Here is a 15,901-nt window from a genome sequence, read left to right as displayed (position 1 = left end):
AAAGAGATGGAGATGAAGGGAACAGAAGAGTGCAAAAACCCAACATTTCAAAGACGCAAGTAAGCCATTATATCTCGTAACTGCAAATTAACTTTGGCTGTTACTCAGCAGTACATAGCAAAACCAAAGCCCTCAATGCATTATGGACATCACTGTTACTAGTTCCTGTTCCAAAGTGTAAAAAAAACCCCAAAACTCTCATCCACAGGAGAAACCATCCATGATGATCACACATCTGTGCTGACTTTAAAGTCTTGTAGTTAGTCTAGTTACACCACATGGTGACTAGTTTAATCAAATTGTTTCAACAACACTCACCTCATCTAAGACAATCCAATGTCCAGCCTTGAGGGCTGCAAGCAGAGGGCCATCACGCCAGGCAAATTCACCTCCTTTACCTCCTTCAACTGGCAGGTCTGTTCCAAATAAGTCAGTGACATCCTGCAGGAACAGGAGACAGTCAATAATCAATACAGATCGTAGGTACACCAAAATGAAGAATTACAACAAAACGCAATCTGTGTCATTGACTTTAATTTTATTTGGTGTAGAAATCTGACTGCAGACAGGAGAAAATAGATAGTCACAGAGATGTACAGCATGGAAACAGACCCTTCGGTCCAACCCGTCCATGCCGACCAGATATCCCAACCCAATCTAGTCCCACCTGCTAGCACAGAGCCCATATCCCTCCAACCCCTTCCTATTCATATACCCATCCAAATGTCTCTTAAATGTTGCAATTGTACCAGCCTCCACCACATCCTATGGCAGCTCATTCCATACACTTACCACCTTCTGTGAGAAAAAGTTGCCCCTTAGGTCTCTTTTATATCTTTCCCCTCTCACCCTAAACCTATGCCTTCTAACCCCAGGGAAAAGACTTTGTCATTTTATCCTATCCATGCCCCTCATAATTTTGTAAACCTCTATAAAGGTCATCCCTCAGCCTCTGACGCTCCAGGGAAAACAGCTCCAGCCTGTTCAGCCTCTCCCTATAGCTCAGATCCTCCAACCCTGGCAACATCCTTATTAATCTTTTCTGAACCCTTTCAAGATTCACAACATCTTTCTGATAGGAAGGAGACCAGAATTGCACTCAATATTCCAACAGCGGCGTAATGAATGTCCTGTACAGCCGCAACATGACTTCCCAACTCCTGTACTCAATACTCTGACCAATAAAGGAAAGCATACCAATCACCTTCTTCACTATCCCATCTACCTGCAACTGAGGAGAAACTTCTTCACCCAGAGAGTGGTGGCTGTGTGGAATGCTCTGCCCCAGAAGGCATTGGAGGCTCAGTCTCTGGATTCATTTAAGAAAGAGTTAGATAGAGCTCTCAAGGATAGTGGAATCAAGGGTTATGGAGATAAGGCAGGAACAGGATACTGATTAAGGATGATCAGCCATGATCATATTGAATGGTGGTGCAGGTTCAAAGGGCAGAATGGCCTACTCTTGCACCTATTGTCTAACTCCACTTTCAAGGAGCTATGAACCTGCACTCCAAGGTCTCTTTGTTCAGCAACACTCCCTAGGACCTTTCCATTAAGTGTATAAGTCCTGCTAAGATTTGCTTTCCCAAAATGCAGCACCTCGCATTTATCGGAATTAAACTTCATCTGCCACCTCTCAGCCCATCTGGTCCAGATCCTGTTGTAATCGTAGGTAACTCTCTTCGCTGCCAACTGTGCAGCACTGAACAGTCACAATTTTGAGAGTTATTTTTCCCCTCAACCTGCCCAGGGATATTATGCCACACCGCTGACACAAGTTGACCTCAAACCCAGACTTGCTAGCTCAGAGGTAGGGGCACTACTACTGTGTCACAAGAATGCTTAAGTCACAACTTTATATAACTTCCTAAGCCAACAATGCTAAATATTGACTTATTGCAATGAAGTGTCACATGGGGAACACGTAATGCCATTGAGCCATGAATAAAAACACAATCTGCGCACTCAAATCATTTCCAACCAAATTAAACTCAATACACTACAAGAGATCTGTTCTTTTACCTCTTATCTAAAACTAATTGCTGTTTTTCCCATATTTCAATATTGGCTATATTTAGAAGTCAGTTCATGAGATGATGAAACAGTTTAGGATGTCCACATATTCTGCAGATAATTTCAAATCAACCTGTTCAGTTTTGATATCACATAAAAGGTTGTGTAAAGCACAATACAGATACTGGATTATGAAACAATTCAACTTGTTTAAAACAAAAGGTTGAGAATATTGCTTAAATAGAGCGGGCTTGTGGAGCGCAAGTGTCCAAAAAGATGTCAGTGTCCTTTATCCATGAGTCACAAAGCTATCATGAAGGTACAGCAAGCAGTTAGGATGACAACTGGCATGTGGGCATTCATTGCAAAGGCATTGGAGTGCAGGAGTAAATGATGCCTTGCTGCAACAGTTTAAAACCTTGGTGGGACATCACCTGGCATTTTGTATATCCTTATCGATAGTTTTGGTCTCCTTATATTTGCAATAAAGGATGAGCAACAGATATTCACGAAATCAATCCCTGGGATGACAGAATTGTTCTATTTGGAGACACTGGAGAGAATAGAGACCTCATTTCCAAGAGTTTTGAAGAAAGGCAAATGATCTCATCAAAGCCTAACATTCTTAGTGTGACAGGATGGATATAGATAGGATGTTCCCTCTGATGGGCGACTCTCGAACCAGGGGACATATTCTCAGAATAAAGGGCAGACCATTTCAGACTGAGATGAGGAAGAATTTCTTCATTCAGAGCATGGTGGCCTTTGGGACTCTACCTCAGAGGGCTGTAGAAGTTAATTTTCAATCAGGCTCAAGACAAAAATTGATAGGCTTCTGGAGGCTAATGACTTGGGATATGGAGTCAGTGTGGGAAAATGACAAGATGAAATTCTTCATCATAACCTAGAATGGCAAAGCAGACTTGATGGGCTATGGACTACTCCTGTTGACTGATTTATAATTCACTGTAATTTTGGTACATCAAAGTCCTGCTGTTTTGTGAAAAGCTCGAATAATATTCTTCATATCGTGTCCTCAGAATGCAGCCCATTTAAAAAATAGATTTCAAGTAGATTTGAGGGGGGGGGGGGGGGTGGGAGGGAGAGGGAAGAAAGAATTCAAGATGTTATCATACAAACTTACTGTTTGCTCTGAAAGATTGATTCGGACTAGCTGGTTTCCAGAGGCCTTTGCTAGAGCTGCGACCAAGCTTGTCTTGCCAACTCCTGGTGATCCCTCTAATAGAATCGGCTTCTTTAACTTCATTGCTCGCAACAGCCTTTGGGCATTCATTGCTGTTGTGCCAGCATTCAGTGCATAGTCGGTGACTGCTGTTTTCTCTCCAACAGCCCCTACTGAAAAGATCAATATGTGTACACATTTACATATGTGCTCACATTAAAATAACGCCCTGTTTCAAACCACACTCACAAACCCCAGAATCGATCAAATGAGGCAAATCTGATCAACTCTACCCAAATATGAAAATCAAGTCTTGCTATGGGTAGACTGTAACAATACAAATAAGTTTAATAAAGATAAACAGGACAGCTAGGAATTAGTGTACAGACAAAAGACAATTACTTAGATGAAACACAAGTATCTCTTTATTCTAGGTTACTCTAAAAATCTGAATATTCAATTGAATAAAACTTGTTATGTAAGATACAGTGTTTCGGATAAAGTCAACTCAAGAAATCAACTCAACACAGATGTCAACCTTGAAGGGATTAGAGGTCACTGCTTTTTATATTAAAATTGCCTTTTCATGAAAGGATCTTTGGAAACTGTAAACTAAATCTGGCAATATTTACAATTGCAATAGTTGCTATAAGAGGTTTTGTAGTGTCGTGGTAGCGTCTCTACCTCAAGTCTAACGTGCTCAACCACTAATCCAAAGCCACCAGTCTCTCTGAAGAATAACACACCTACCATAGTTAAAAAGTCACACAACACCAGGTTATAGTCCAACAGATTTATTTGAAAGCATTAGCTTTAGGAGTGCTGCTCCTTCACAGCTACCTGATGAAGGAGCAGCGCTCTGAAAGCTCGTGATTCCAAATATACGTGATGGACTATAACCTGGCGTTTTGTGGTTTTTAAACTTTGTCCACCCCAGTCTAACACCGACTCCTTCACATCATGGAAATCTACCATTGCTCATGTCTTGAATGAGCTGACAGAGCATTTGGCAAGGAATTTGGAAAGTGATAAATATTGAGCGCACAAGTCAAGAGCATGCAAAAGGCTGGATTCTCATGTATCGGTTAATTTATGTGAGTTCTTACTACAATCAGTAAGCTATTTAAAGAAAAATATAGAAGAATCTGAATGCATGCCTACTGCTACTTGCACATGGCCTTTACCTTGTCTGGGGAAGTGATGATCCCAATTCTTTCCAAAGCAATTTCAATTAAAAACTGCAAAAGTTTTAATAAGCTATCTAGAGTTTTTCACCTTCTTGACAAGAGCTAATGGAATAACTCTAACTTGCATTGAGAACACTGACTTACATTGAGAACTCCGAACAGCTTAAAAAGTATTTGGTGTTGTCACAGGATGACAGAGAGGATAGTGAGACTTATATGATTTTTCTCTGACCACTCATGCTTACCTATGGGAATGTAGAATGGATGAATTCCAAAATAGCTTGCAGTCCATACAACTTTCCTCTTTCTTTTCTGATCATAACTGTTTGACATATTCCACATTCTTTTGTTCAACTTTGTAATCTTGGACAGTTTCTTTAAAAGGAAGGTCAGGCATGCTTTGCGAGCAGCCAAAGTAGTCTCTGGAGAAGAAAATGCAGACCCTAGTACAGAATGAAAGCAAAAAGGATCAGACCTCTAACACATGTACTGTACACTTAGAGTCACAGATGTACTGCATAGAAACAGACCCCACGGTCCAACTTGTCCATTCTGACAGGTATCCTATATAAATCTAATTCCATTTGCCAGCATTTGGCAATATCCCTCTAAACACCTCCTATTCATATACCCATCCAAGTGCCTTTTAAAAAAGTGCTGTAATTGTCCCAGCCTCCACCACTTCCTCTGACAGTTCATTCCATACACGCACCATTCTCTGCTTAGACCAAACTCCACTGTCCAGAGATGCTTGAAACTACACAGTACAGGCAAGTCAGCTGTGCAGGTTCACTGCCTGGTCAGTCAGCTGTGCAGGTTCACTGCCTGGTCAGTCAGCTGTGCAGGTTCACTGCTCCTTTCTTTTCACCTCCTAAATAGTACCTGCTCTCCCGGTTTAGAGTACTGTTGTTTGATTATTTTTCTCACCCCACACTTCCTCAACAATGAAACAGCTGATAAAACACTAATTACTGCTCCAAAAAGAAAATCAAATAAATCAGCTCAAACACTGGAAAAAGGAGCTGCTGTTACAGCGACAATTTTTCCTGATCCCCATCTTGGATTACCCAGCCTCAAGGTGAACAGTTTGTCAATATTAATGTGTTCAATGCAATGACCACGATGGGAGGAGTGTACTGTCTTTCGCTATTTCCATTAATCCATGGTAATAACATGAATTTTATCTGATTACTGATGTGACTGATCATATCTTTCCTCTATAGTAAAAAAAATGCTGGACAAAGGAAGGAAGTCCGGCAGAATCTGCAGAGACAGAAACAGCATTAACAATTTGAGTTCAATATGATGTTTTGGAGTGGAAATAAATTCTGAGGAAGAATCACAGTGAACTCTAAATGTTAACTTTGGTTTTCTCTCCACAGGTGCAGCCAGATCTTCAGTTTCTCCAGCATTTGCTGTCTCTGTTAATTTCAGATCTCCAGCTTCCTTGAAGTATTATACTTTTTCATGATGTCTATTAGACTTAAAATAGACAAAAAAAATCAACAATGTATTTAATAAACAAATGGATTGCAATTTGAAAATATAAATCTTTACTCCTCGAAACTCTCTCACACACACATGCAAAGATTCATATTAAAAAAAAATGTTTGACCATAGCAAGACCTTAGCTCAAGGGCAAAGCAGAAGATAAAGTGTGGAATGTTCACGGCTCACAAAAACAGATATCACCAAACATAAGCAATTGCCCTGGGATCTTTGTCAAGGCAGCTTGTTCAGGAAACAGTAGCTATGTTATAAATTCCATCAGACAACTACATTTCCAGAAAACCACAATTTCAGATGCTGGCAACTTGAATCCGAAATGCAAAACATGTCAAGTCAACTTACTTGCAAGATGAGAAACTTTCAAAAGCTCTTTCAGTAGGAACAAACTTCATTAAAACATACTGCGCTCATTAACCATAAACAGTCCAACATCTGTAATTTGAATTTTACACTCAATTTTTAAACTTGTTAAAAATTCTAGCCTTAAGGAAAAAATATTCCAGCCTTTCCGCTCAGTGGAAGTTTCACCAGTCAAAAATACCTGCTCCAATTCCATCAATACAGGTGAGACACGCAGCATGTATGAATCCAGTCACAGGATCAAGCCGAAAATTGCCAATTTCATCCAAGTCCACGACATTTGCAGTCACATCCCTTGTTGTAACATTCATGAATTCCACCCAGGACAGGAGATCTCGGATACTTAACACACATCGACGCCCAAACTCTTGATTCTTTAACCAGTCAATGAAATCCAAAATAAGTTCAGCTATATCTTTGCCTGCGATATACAGGGAGGGAGGGGGGAGAAAAAATGTGACAGGAAAAAAATGACCATCTACTTGAATTACACATTTTAAACATGTTGTTTCTCATTTCGCTCACTGTTTCTTACATTTCCTCATACACTCAACAGTCTTGGAATAAGATGACTACAGTAAACCCATTCACAGTTCTTGGAAGTTGTTGGCCTTGAATCATCGTAAGAATACACTGTGGAGCATAAATTAACTCAATTTTCCATCCTCTTATCGTTCAACCCACCAAAGATTTCCTACCCAATGTCACAATTAGAGTGATAGTTAAGGTCTTATTCTCTGTGCATGATGTACAATGAACACCAGTCTTCTGACCTTCTAGAATAGCTGACATCACAAAAGCGTTCCTGTGACAGACCTAACATAGAGCATCTATTTTATGTTTACTTTGAATTAAGTCAGCCATAGGCTTAAGAGGAGAAAGTGAGGTCTGCAGATGCTGGAGATCAGAGCCGGAGATGTGTTGCTGGAAAAGCGCAGCAGGTCAGGCAGCATCCAGGGAACAGGAGAATCGACGTTTCGGGCATAAGCCCTTCTTCAGCCCTGAAGAAGGGCTTATGCCCGAACCGTCGATTCTCCTGTTCCCTGGATGCTGCCTGACCTGCTGCGCTTTTCCAGCAACACATCTCCGGCATAGGCTTAAGAGTACAGGAGTAATTGCTGCCTCACAACTATCAAAACCCAAAGAGCCTGTAGAACATCTTTTTCAAAGACGAGGAAAATCTACTTTTAAAATCTATTCCAGTACAATACATGCACAATAAGTTGCAATAACTGACAAGACTTCACAAAGAACAGGATTCATTCATGTAACCAATAAACTGATGAGCTGATGGAATTTCATCAGGACACATATGGGTGGCTGTCTGGGGGGAATTTGGAACTGCTCTCAGTGTCTGTGTGGGTTTCCTCCAGGTGCTCCAGTTTCTTCTACAGCCCAAAAACTTGCAGATGTAGGCAGGTTGGCAATGCTAAATTAGCCTGTAGTGTGCAGAAATATGCAGGCCAGTTGGATTAGCCATGGCAAACACAGGGGTGGAGTCTGGGCCAGGGTGGGATGCTTTTCGGAGGGTCGGTGCAGGCTCAGTGGGCTGAATGGCCTCTGTCTGCATGCAGGGATTCTATAATTCTAAGTATTACATTTTTCATCCCATGCCATTCCTCAAAATGCACAAAACATCCAACAAAATAAAAAGAAAAGTCAGCAGCACATCGCACCTTCATGATCTTGCTCATCGAAAGACAGCCCAGAGCTTAGGTTATGTTGAATTATCGCCATCATATCCTCACGGCTATTGATAGGTGGACACCAGATCTCAGTAAATCTGTTCCTCAGGGCTGGTGAAAGCTGAAAGGGAAGCAATGGATTAATTCACTTTACAAGCATTCATGGCTTTAGATTTAAAAATTATCTTTTAATATTACATTGAGACAATAGGAAACAATTTTTTGTTTTTTCACAGGATGTGTCCCCTGATTAGGCCAGCATTTATTGCCCACCCTGAACTGACTCGGAACAGGTGGTGAGCTGCTCCCTCGAATCACTATGGCCCTTGGAGTGGAGGCACACTTGCAATACTGTTAAAAAGGGAGTTCCAAGGTTTTGATCAAGAGGGAGTGAAGGAATGGCGACGTAATTGCAAGTTAGGGTGGTCTGACTGACTTGGCTCAGGAACTTGTAAGTGAAGGTGTTCCCATGCATCTACTGTCTTTGTCCTTCTGAATAGTAAAGCCCTTGGGATCATAAGGTGCTATCAGTGGAGTTCTGGTGAGTTATTACAGTGCATCGTCTAAATGGTACATACAGCTGCCATGTGCATTGCTGGTGAAGGTTTAAGGTTATAAACAGGATGTTCAAGTGGTTGGTTTTTCTAAATGGTGTCAAACTTCTTGAGTGTTGCACCTTTCCAGGCAAGAAGAGAATATTCCATTACATTTCTGGCTTGTGCCTTGTTGATAGATTACTGGGGAGACTAGAAGAAACCTACTTGTCAAATTCCTAGCAGTGGATGTGCTCTTGTTGCCTTAGTAGAACTTAGATAGAGCTTCTAGTGAAAGGTGACCCCTCTGGATATTCAACTGGGTATTCAGGGATGGCAATGCCATATAAATGTCAAAGGCTGCCAGTTAGATTTTCTCATGTTGGAAACAGTCATTGTCTAGCACTTGTGGCACAGATGTTACTGGTCTCTTATCAGCCTAATGATGGGTGCAGTCCAGGTCTTGCTGTATTTGGACACCCAAGTAATGGGGGAGAAGGCATCTCTGAGAATGCGACAAGAGCCAAATTCATGGCATCCGAAGCAACTCAGCTGCACATTGTGGTGGAATGGGGGTAGATAGAAGAGCATTAGTGACATGGAAATATATTGTAAGAGCAACAAATAGACATTTCTGCAGCCACAGACATGACACCAGCACCTGCTCCCTCTCTCAGTCATAAGACCATAAGATACAGGTGCAGAATTAGGCCATTCGGCCCATCCAGACTGCTCCACCATTCATCATGGCTGATATGCTTCCAACCCCATTCTCATGCCTTCTCCCCATAACCCTTGATACCCTTACAATGAAGGTCAAAGATTTCACTGAGCAGCAACTGGATGCTCTGAAGGGGGAAAAGCAAACTATCAAAGGTGATGGTCCATGGTGGTTCCAACTCTCAAATAAAACAAGAGGGATGAGGACCTGAAAGCAGAATATCAGGAGCTAGGAAATTAATAAAAAAATAAAATGATCTCAGGATCACTCCCAGTGCCACAAGCTGTTGATACCAGGAACTGTAGAGTAGAACTGTTCATTGCTTGACTTGAGGCCTGGTGTAGAAGGGATAGACTGTTGAGAGGGATCAATTCTAGGGAAAATAGAATCTGTAGAAATTGTTCAGGTTGTATCCAGCAGGACAGGAACTAATATCCTCAGTGTTCACTAGTGCTGCAGAGGAAGGAAAATAGGAACCAGAGTGGGCAAACAAGAGTGAAACAGAAAACAGGAGCAGGAGCAGACCATTCAGCCCTTCAAGCCTGCCCCGCCATTCAATATAGCATCATGGTTGATCATCCAATTCAGTACCTACTCCTGCTTTCTCCCCATACCCTTTTTGTCACAGAAAACAGTTGAGGTGAAAACATTGAATATTTGCCAAGGAGGAGTTCGATATAGTCCTGGATGAAGAAACTTCTCATCTCTGTCCTAAATGCCCTACCTTGTATTCCCAGATGGTGACTCTGGTTTTGCACTCGCAAATCACGAACATGCTTCCTACATTTACGCTGCCTAGTACTATTGGAGTGTTTACAGATTTCTAGATGTTATAGAAGGAGATTTCCCCTCATTCTACTGGACTCCAGTAAATATGGTCCTAACCAACCTAGATCTCTTCATACTTCAGTCCTGCCACCCCAGATTCAGTATGGTGAATGCTTGTTGTACTCCCTCCGTAACGAAAATGCCCATCCTCAGATAAAGGAGACCAAACTTCACACATTACTCTTGGGCTCACCAAGGTCCTGTAAAATTGCAACAAGTCAGCCCTGTTCTTGTACTGGAGTCCCCTCACTATGAAGTCCAACATACTATTCGAATAATGGGTCAAAAATTCAAGGTAGTTGCAAATAAACCAAATAAGCTACTCAAGATATCTACAGTAGCAGTTCAATAAGGCAGCTCATCAACACCTTCTCCACAGCGATACACACAGACAATAAGTGTGACCTGGCCTATGCCCGCATTCCATAAACAAAAACAGTAAAACTTACTACTTCTGGGAATATTTCAGACAAGCACATGCAATGCTTTCACAAAGGAATAGATAAGTACACAAGCATACATGAACATGTAAACTAGGCTACCATTCAGCAGGAAGGAGAGAACACTGCATGAATGGAAATGTCATATGGCATTAAAATCAGTCAAAAGTTAACAAGGTGTGGCTCTCAGTGTCCTGGTTAATGTTTATCCCTCAAACCAATATATAATTTTTAAAAATTCACCTGGTCACTATTACAGTGCTATTAGTGGCAGCTTGCTTTGTGAAAATTGGCACCCAGATTTTTTCTATTCATGTTGCAACTTATAACTACTTCAAAACAAAACTACATTGGCTACAAGTGCTGTGGTTTATGAGAGGGTGTGAAACACTGGTTATAAAAGCAGTGCTTTTCTTCCTGCCTAGATCATTAGCCATCTACATATTTTGTTGATCATACTACAGCGGAACCTCAATTATCCGAATATCGGATTATCTGAAGGGGATCTCAAGGTCCCATTTGACATAATGTTTCTAAGAGCTGTTTCAATCCTGATCGCGTCTTTTGTTTACAGGTACAATGATTAAAAACGAACTTGGCTCACTGAAATGTTGCAGAGGACAGTCCAGGCATCATCTCTAAATGACTGTCCTCCTTCTCTCTCTCTCTCTCTCTCTCTCTCGTGTGTGCATGCTATTTCATTATTTGGAGACTTAAGCCACAAAATCAACAATAGTCTCACTGTTGGTGTACAGTCTGGCTGCTTGGAGATGGGATTGGGGGGTAGGAATGCACAGAGTGCAGGGTTGGGGCTGCGGGTTTGGGGGCAGTCGTAGGGGGTGAGGTCTCGTGCGCAGTGTGCTTTTGTCTAGCCTTCTGAATGGGGAGCAGACTTCACAGAAAACTGAGCCTCAGGGGAAATCAATTAAGCGAATAATCAATTATCCAAACAAAATAGTGCCCGCCCATTTCATTCAGATAATAGAGGTTCTTCTGTATATCAATTCAAATCATAGTATCGTAAACATGCACTTACCTCTTTCTTCCCAAAATCCCCTCCAGGGTTCATGGTTGCAAGTATCCTAAATCTGTTTCCAGCTGTAATGAGCTCCACAGTATCATCTTCCCCAGTCCCCTTTTCTGCAAGCAAGAGTGACTGTTCATCTTCCAGGACACTATATGTGCATTGAAACATAAAATACAAGTTTTTAGAAAACAGATGAAAAACATTTAGAAACAAGCCAATTCCTGCTCTAAACACACTGAAAATGAGCTGGTGAATTTGATTTTAACAACACCTGTTGAGTCTTTCCAAAACAGAATCATCCGCCAGTGAGATTTCATCCATCAGAAACATGTTATCTTCCTTCATTGCAAGCACAAGAGGTCCATCCTGCCACTCAAACAGTCTGTTGGGGTTGGCATCATCCTATCGATCAAGAAACAAATCTTAAAAAGGTGCAGACTTAACCTCCAAAACAAAAAAAAGCCTGGAGAACAGGACTGCTTGCCAATTTGTGTCACATGTATAGGACGTTTATTAACACAGATAAATCTGGTACATCTCACTAGATTACAAGGCAACAACTTCCATGCAGTACCTGTACAAAGTTGTCTCAATTCCTGACCAATTCATATTTCTAGCTGGTTCACCCACTACTTCACTACTCTATGCACACAGTCTAGTCACTGAATCTTTAATCGTCTTTAGAAACAAAACAAGCTCCTCAAAACATCAATGAGAATCCCACCAACCAATGAAACAGACTTAAAAGGGTAGAGTGGCCTATGCTTCCATGATTGTGCCTGAAAAATAGTGCCAACCACCACCATTGATCAGATTTCTTGCTGTTTAGTTCCATTTTGAAACACGTTGTTATGAATTGCTGTATTCTCACATGATCTCTAACTGGAGAAAAAGAACGATTGGACAATTGCTTGCAATATGAATATTAACATGTTCCATCTTATTTATTTTCTGAAAAATTCCTTCCTAAACCTATCACTTGGCTGCGAGATTCGGCTTCTCAACCTCTTTACATCAGCGCCCATTTTGTTTCATTACACATCTATGAAGCCCTCTGACTGAACAGAATGGCAGTGTTAAAGGCAAACTGCTGTACCTTTTTTTCCCTGGGCTGTACTGAACAGAAATTTGAAATCTTTTATTAATCGAGCAGATGCACTATGTCAACATTGGGTAACTAATGGGTAACTAAAGAGCACACCCATTTCCAAGTGTGATTTATGCATATCTTAATGCATTTCAAGACACTGCCCACAATTATGATGCAGGTTATCCGCAGACCATTACAGAACATGGGCACACCTCAATCCATAACCAGTCATTCAGACAGAACTGGGGTATTTTCTCTTCAATTTTACTCCCTGCTCCTCAAAACATGTTTCAGCTGAATACAAGTTCAGGTCCTAACCTGCACTTTCCGTTCCACAGTTAGTACACAACCGGATTTGTTGTACAAGCATAATTCTTCAGGTTTATTTTCTATACTTTCTATCCCCACTTTTGAGCCATGGAGCACAGTCAAAGAAAATAATTCAGGTCAGCAACTCCAGCAGCTAGTTTGGGAATGTAATGACGTAATCTGGTGGTGATGGGGGCATTTTCAACCTTTCATTAACTACTTGACAAGGGTTGACAATTGGATTACTGGCTTTAAAAGAGGATAATCAACTTACCTCTTCGCTGGAACTATGTCTGACAGGCCTCAGACCCCCAAGGAAGTCAGATGTCTCCAAGTGCAAATGACAATTCACTGCGTGCAGCTTCTGATTGAACAAGGAAGCAAACATCTGACACACTGTGGTCTTACCACACCTATGAAAAAAGGAAAAAAAAAATCTCACATTTAGTTATCTGATCATTAGACAGCAAAATAATGGGAAACAGTGGAGAACTGATTGGGCAATAGCACAATGACCAATACAGATTTGGAAGCAACAAATTATGTCTTAAATTCTTGAAAGACTTCATTTGGATGCAGGTAAGAAAAAAGAGCCAAGCCCACTGAAATGCAGATTCTTGCATCAAACGGATAACATGGAAACAGTACACATAAGACTATAAGCTTTAGAAGCAGAAGTAGGCCATTCAGCCCATTCAGTCCGTTCCAAAGAGATCATGGCTGATCTGATCATCCTTAACTCCACCTCCTTGCCTTCTCCCCAGAACAATGCCAAATGGTAGGGGATGGTCAGGGCATTGTTGAGGCACATACAGAATGCTGGGACAATACCAGGACAGGAATTAAAGTGAGAAAACAATGGTCAGATTTCATGAACAGTTCAATAAAAAGCTATCCACATGGTGATTTCATAAGTAAGAAAATAGGCAGTACAAATCATAAGACAATATGACAGCTATTAGAGTTCTTCAGAGCTTGCCCTGGATTCTTTTTGTACATTCTCAGGAAGTTGGCACTGGTTGGGCCAACATTTACTGGTCACTCTTAAGTGCTGTGGAGAAAATGACGGTCAGCCACTTTCTCAAACTGTTGCAATCTGTGTGCACAGATAGTGCTGTGGATAAGGAGGTTCACTACTTAGACCCAGTGATTGTGAAGGTAAAGCAATATTTTCCAAGTCAGTGAATATCCAGCTTGCCTTTGGAGGGTGCTATCAAAGATGCCTTGGTAAGTTGCTGCAATGCATCTTTTAAAAGGTACACAATGTTGCTACGTTTATAATCAGGGGGAGCATATATATAAGATAGTAGTTGGGGTGCTAATCAAGTAGGCCGCTGCACTGAGTTTCTTGACTAATGGAGCGAAAATCATCCAAGTGGCAAGTATTCCATCATACTTCTGACTTGCATCAGCTTTAGAGAGTAAGGGGAGTAACTTTATGCAGAATCCTCAGCATCTGGCCACTTCTTGCAGCCACAGTATTTAAGACTGGGCCAGTTAAGTTTCTGGTCAATTGTGACTGTAAAATGTTATTGGTATCATTTAATGTCAAGAGGATATTATTTGATTCTCTCTCTTGTTTGAGATCATTACTTGTTTGATACTTGCATAAGATTAAGTGAAATGTTTTTGCCACACAACAACCCATGTTCAAATCTTGTCTACATGCCGCAGCACATTAAATGTGGAATGCTTCATTATCTGGAAGAGTTGCAATTGGTACTCATTATGCAATTTTAAAAAATTCTTTGAAATGTTTTATTCATTCATGAATGTGAGCATATTGGCTGGGCCAGTATTTGATTATGCTTACTCAGAATTGAACATCCCAAACTTTGACATTATGTAATGAAGATCATGCTCCGAGCAGCAGAGGATGCTTGGGCCAAGGATACTGTCCAGGGCTGATGTGAGTTAAGGTGTGCCCAAAATATAATGTTTATTCCCACCCGATTCCCTTTGACTTCGATTAGGGTTATATAAGACTATCGGGGCTCCTTGATGACACACTTGGTCAAATGTTGCCTCACTGTCAAAGGCAGTAACTTTCAGCCATTTCTGAATTCGGCTCTTTTATCCATATGTGAAAGATGTCAGGAACCACATTAGTCTGGCAGAAACCAAACTAAGTGAACAGTAAAGGCTGTTTTATTACACTGTCAACAAACCCCCTTTCATCATTCTGCTGATGGTCAGCATTATGTTACTGGGGTAGGGTGGACATTTGGACTAATTAGATTCACCCCTTTTAAGGAAAAGTCATATTTGGGCAACTTTACAGAGTGAAGGCAGAAGTCAATGTTGAAGTTCTAATGGAACAAATTATAGGAATGGATAATTCTTGAGCACAAGTCTTCAGCACTGCAGCTGGAATTTTGCCCCAACCTGTAACCTGGGTTATATATAGGGTGCTGAGTTACCTCTTGATGTTCTGTGGGCTGAATTAAACCAGCTAAATACTGGTTGCTTCATTTATAGGGACCTCAGGAAGAGGTGGATCATCCACTCAGCACTTGAGCTGATGTATTAATATTGTAAATGCAATAATATGCCCAAATTCCTCCAAATAGTGCAATTTTGCAACTTTATGCAGTGACGATACTATGGCTTGAAAAGGCATATTTTGTCCTTTTTTTTTGAAGAAAGACTTCAGCAATTAAGAGCCGAGCTTCTCTTCCAAGTCAATAATGTAAACACGTTGCGAGGCCTTGGGGGCTTTCTTTTAAAAAGTTGGAACAATAGAAGCAGCGTGAATGGATGGAGTCAGGCTCCTACAGAAGAAGGAGAAAGTGAGGTCTGCAGATGCTGGAGATCAGAGATGGAAATGTGTTGCTGGAAAAGCGCAGCAGGTCAGGCAGCATCTAGGGAACAGGAGAATCGACGTTTCGGGCATTAGCCCTTCTTCAGGAATGAGGAAAGTTGGTCCAACAGGCTAAGATAAAAGATAGGGAGGAGGGACTTGGGGGAGGGCGTCGGAAATGTGATAGGTGGAAAGAGGTCAAGGTGAGGGTGATAG

The 15,901-nt window shown here is 41.2% G+C and overlaps 1 protein-coding gene across 3 annotated transcripts in view; it reads right to left on the bottom strand.

The window, feature by feature from the left end:
- Positions 1-15,901, bottom strand: part of mdn1 (midasin AAA ATPase 1) — a 190,443-nt gene that overhangs the window by 114,189 nt on the left and 60,353 nt on the right. For all 3 annotated transcript variants that reach the window (XM_043686689.1, XM_043686697.1, XM_043686702.1), the window contains exons 30-37: positions 13,160-13,298; positions 11,758-11,888; positions 11,496-11,634; positions 7,929-8,058; positions 6,434-6,673; positions 4,629-4,826; positions 3,158-3,369; positions 319-441 (exon numbers count right to left, since the gene is read on the bottom strand). In XM_043686689.1, the coding sequence (XP_043542624.1) occupies positions 319-441; positions 3,158-3,369; positions 4,629-4,826; positions 6,434-6,673; positions 7,929-8,058; positions 11,496-11,634; positions 11,758-11,888; positions 13,160-13,298 (1,312 nt within the window). The remainder of the gene's footprint in view (positions 1-318; positions 442-3,157; positions 3,370-4,628; positions 4,827-6,433; positions 6,674-7,928; positions 8,059-11,495; positions 11,635-11,757; positions 11,889-13,159; positions 13,299-15,901) is intronic.

The sequence above is a fragment of the Chiloscyllium plagiosum genome, chromosome 3 (genome assembly GCF_004010195.1).
Source record: "Chiloscyllium plagiosum isolate BGI_BamShark_2017 chromosome 3, ASM401019v2, whole genome shotgun sequence".
Lineage (NCBI taxonomy): Eukaryota > Metazoa > Chordata > Chondrichthyes > Orectolobiformes > Hemiscylliidae > Chiloscyllium > Chiloscyllium plagiosum.
This window is presented reverse-complemented; position numbering and strand designations above follow the sequence as displayed.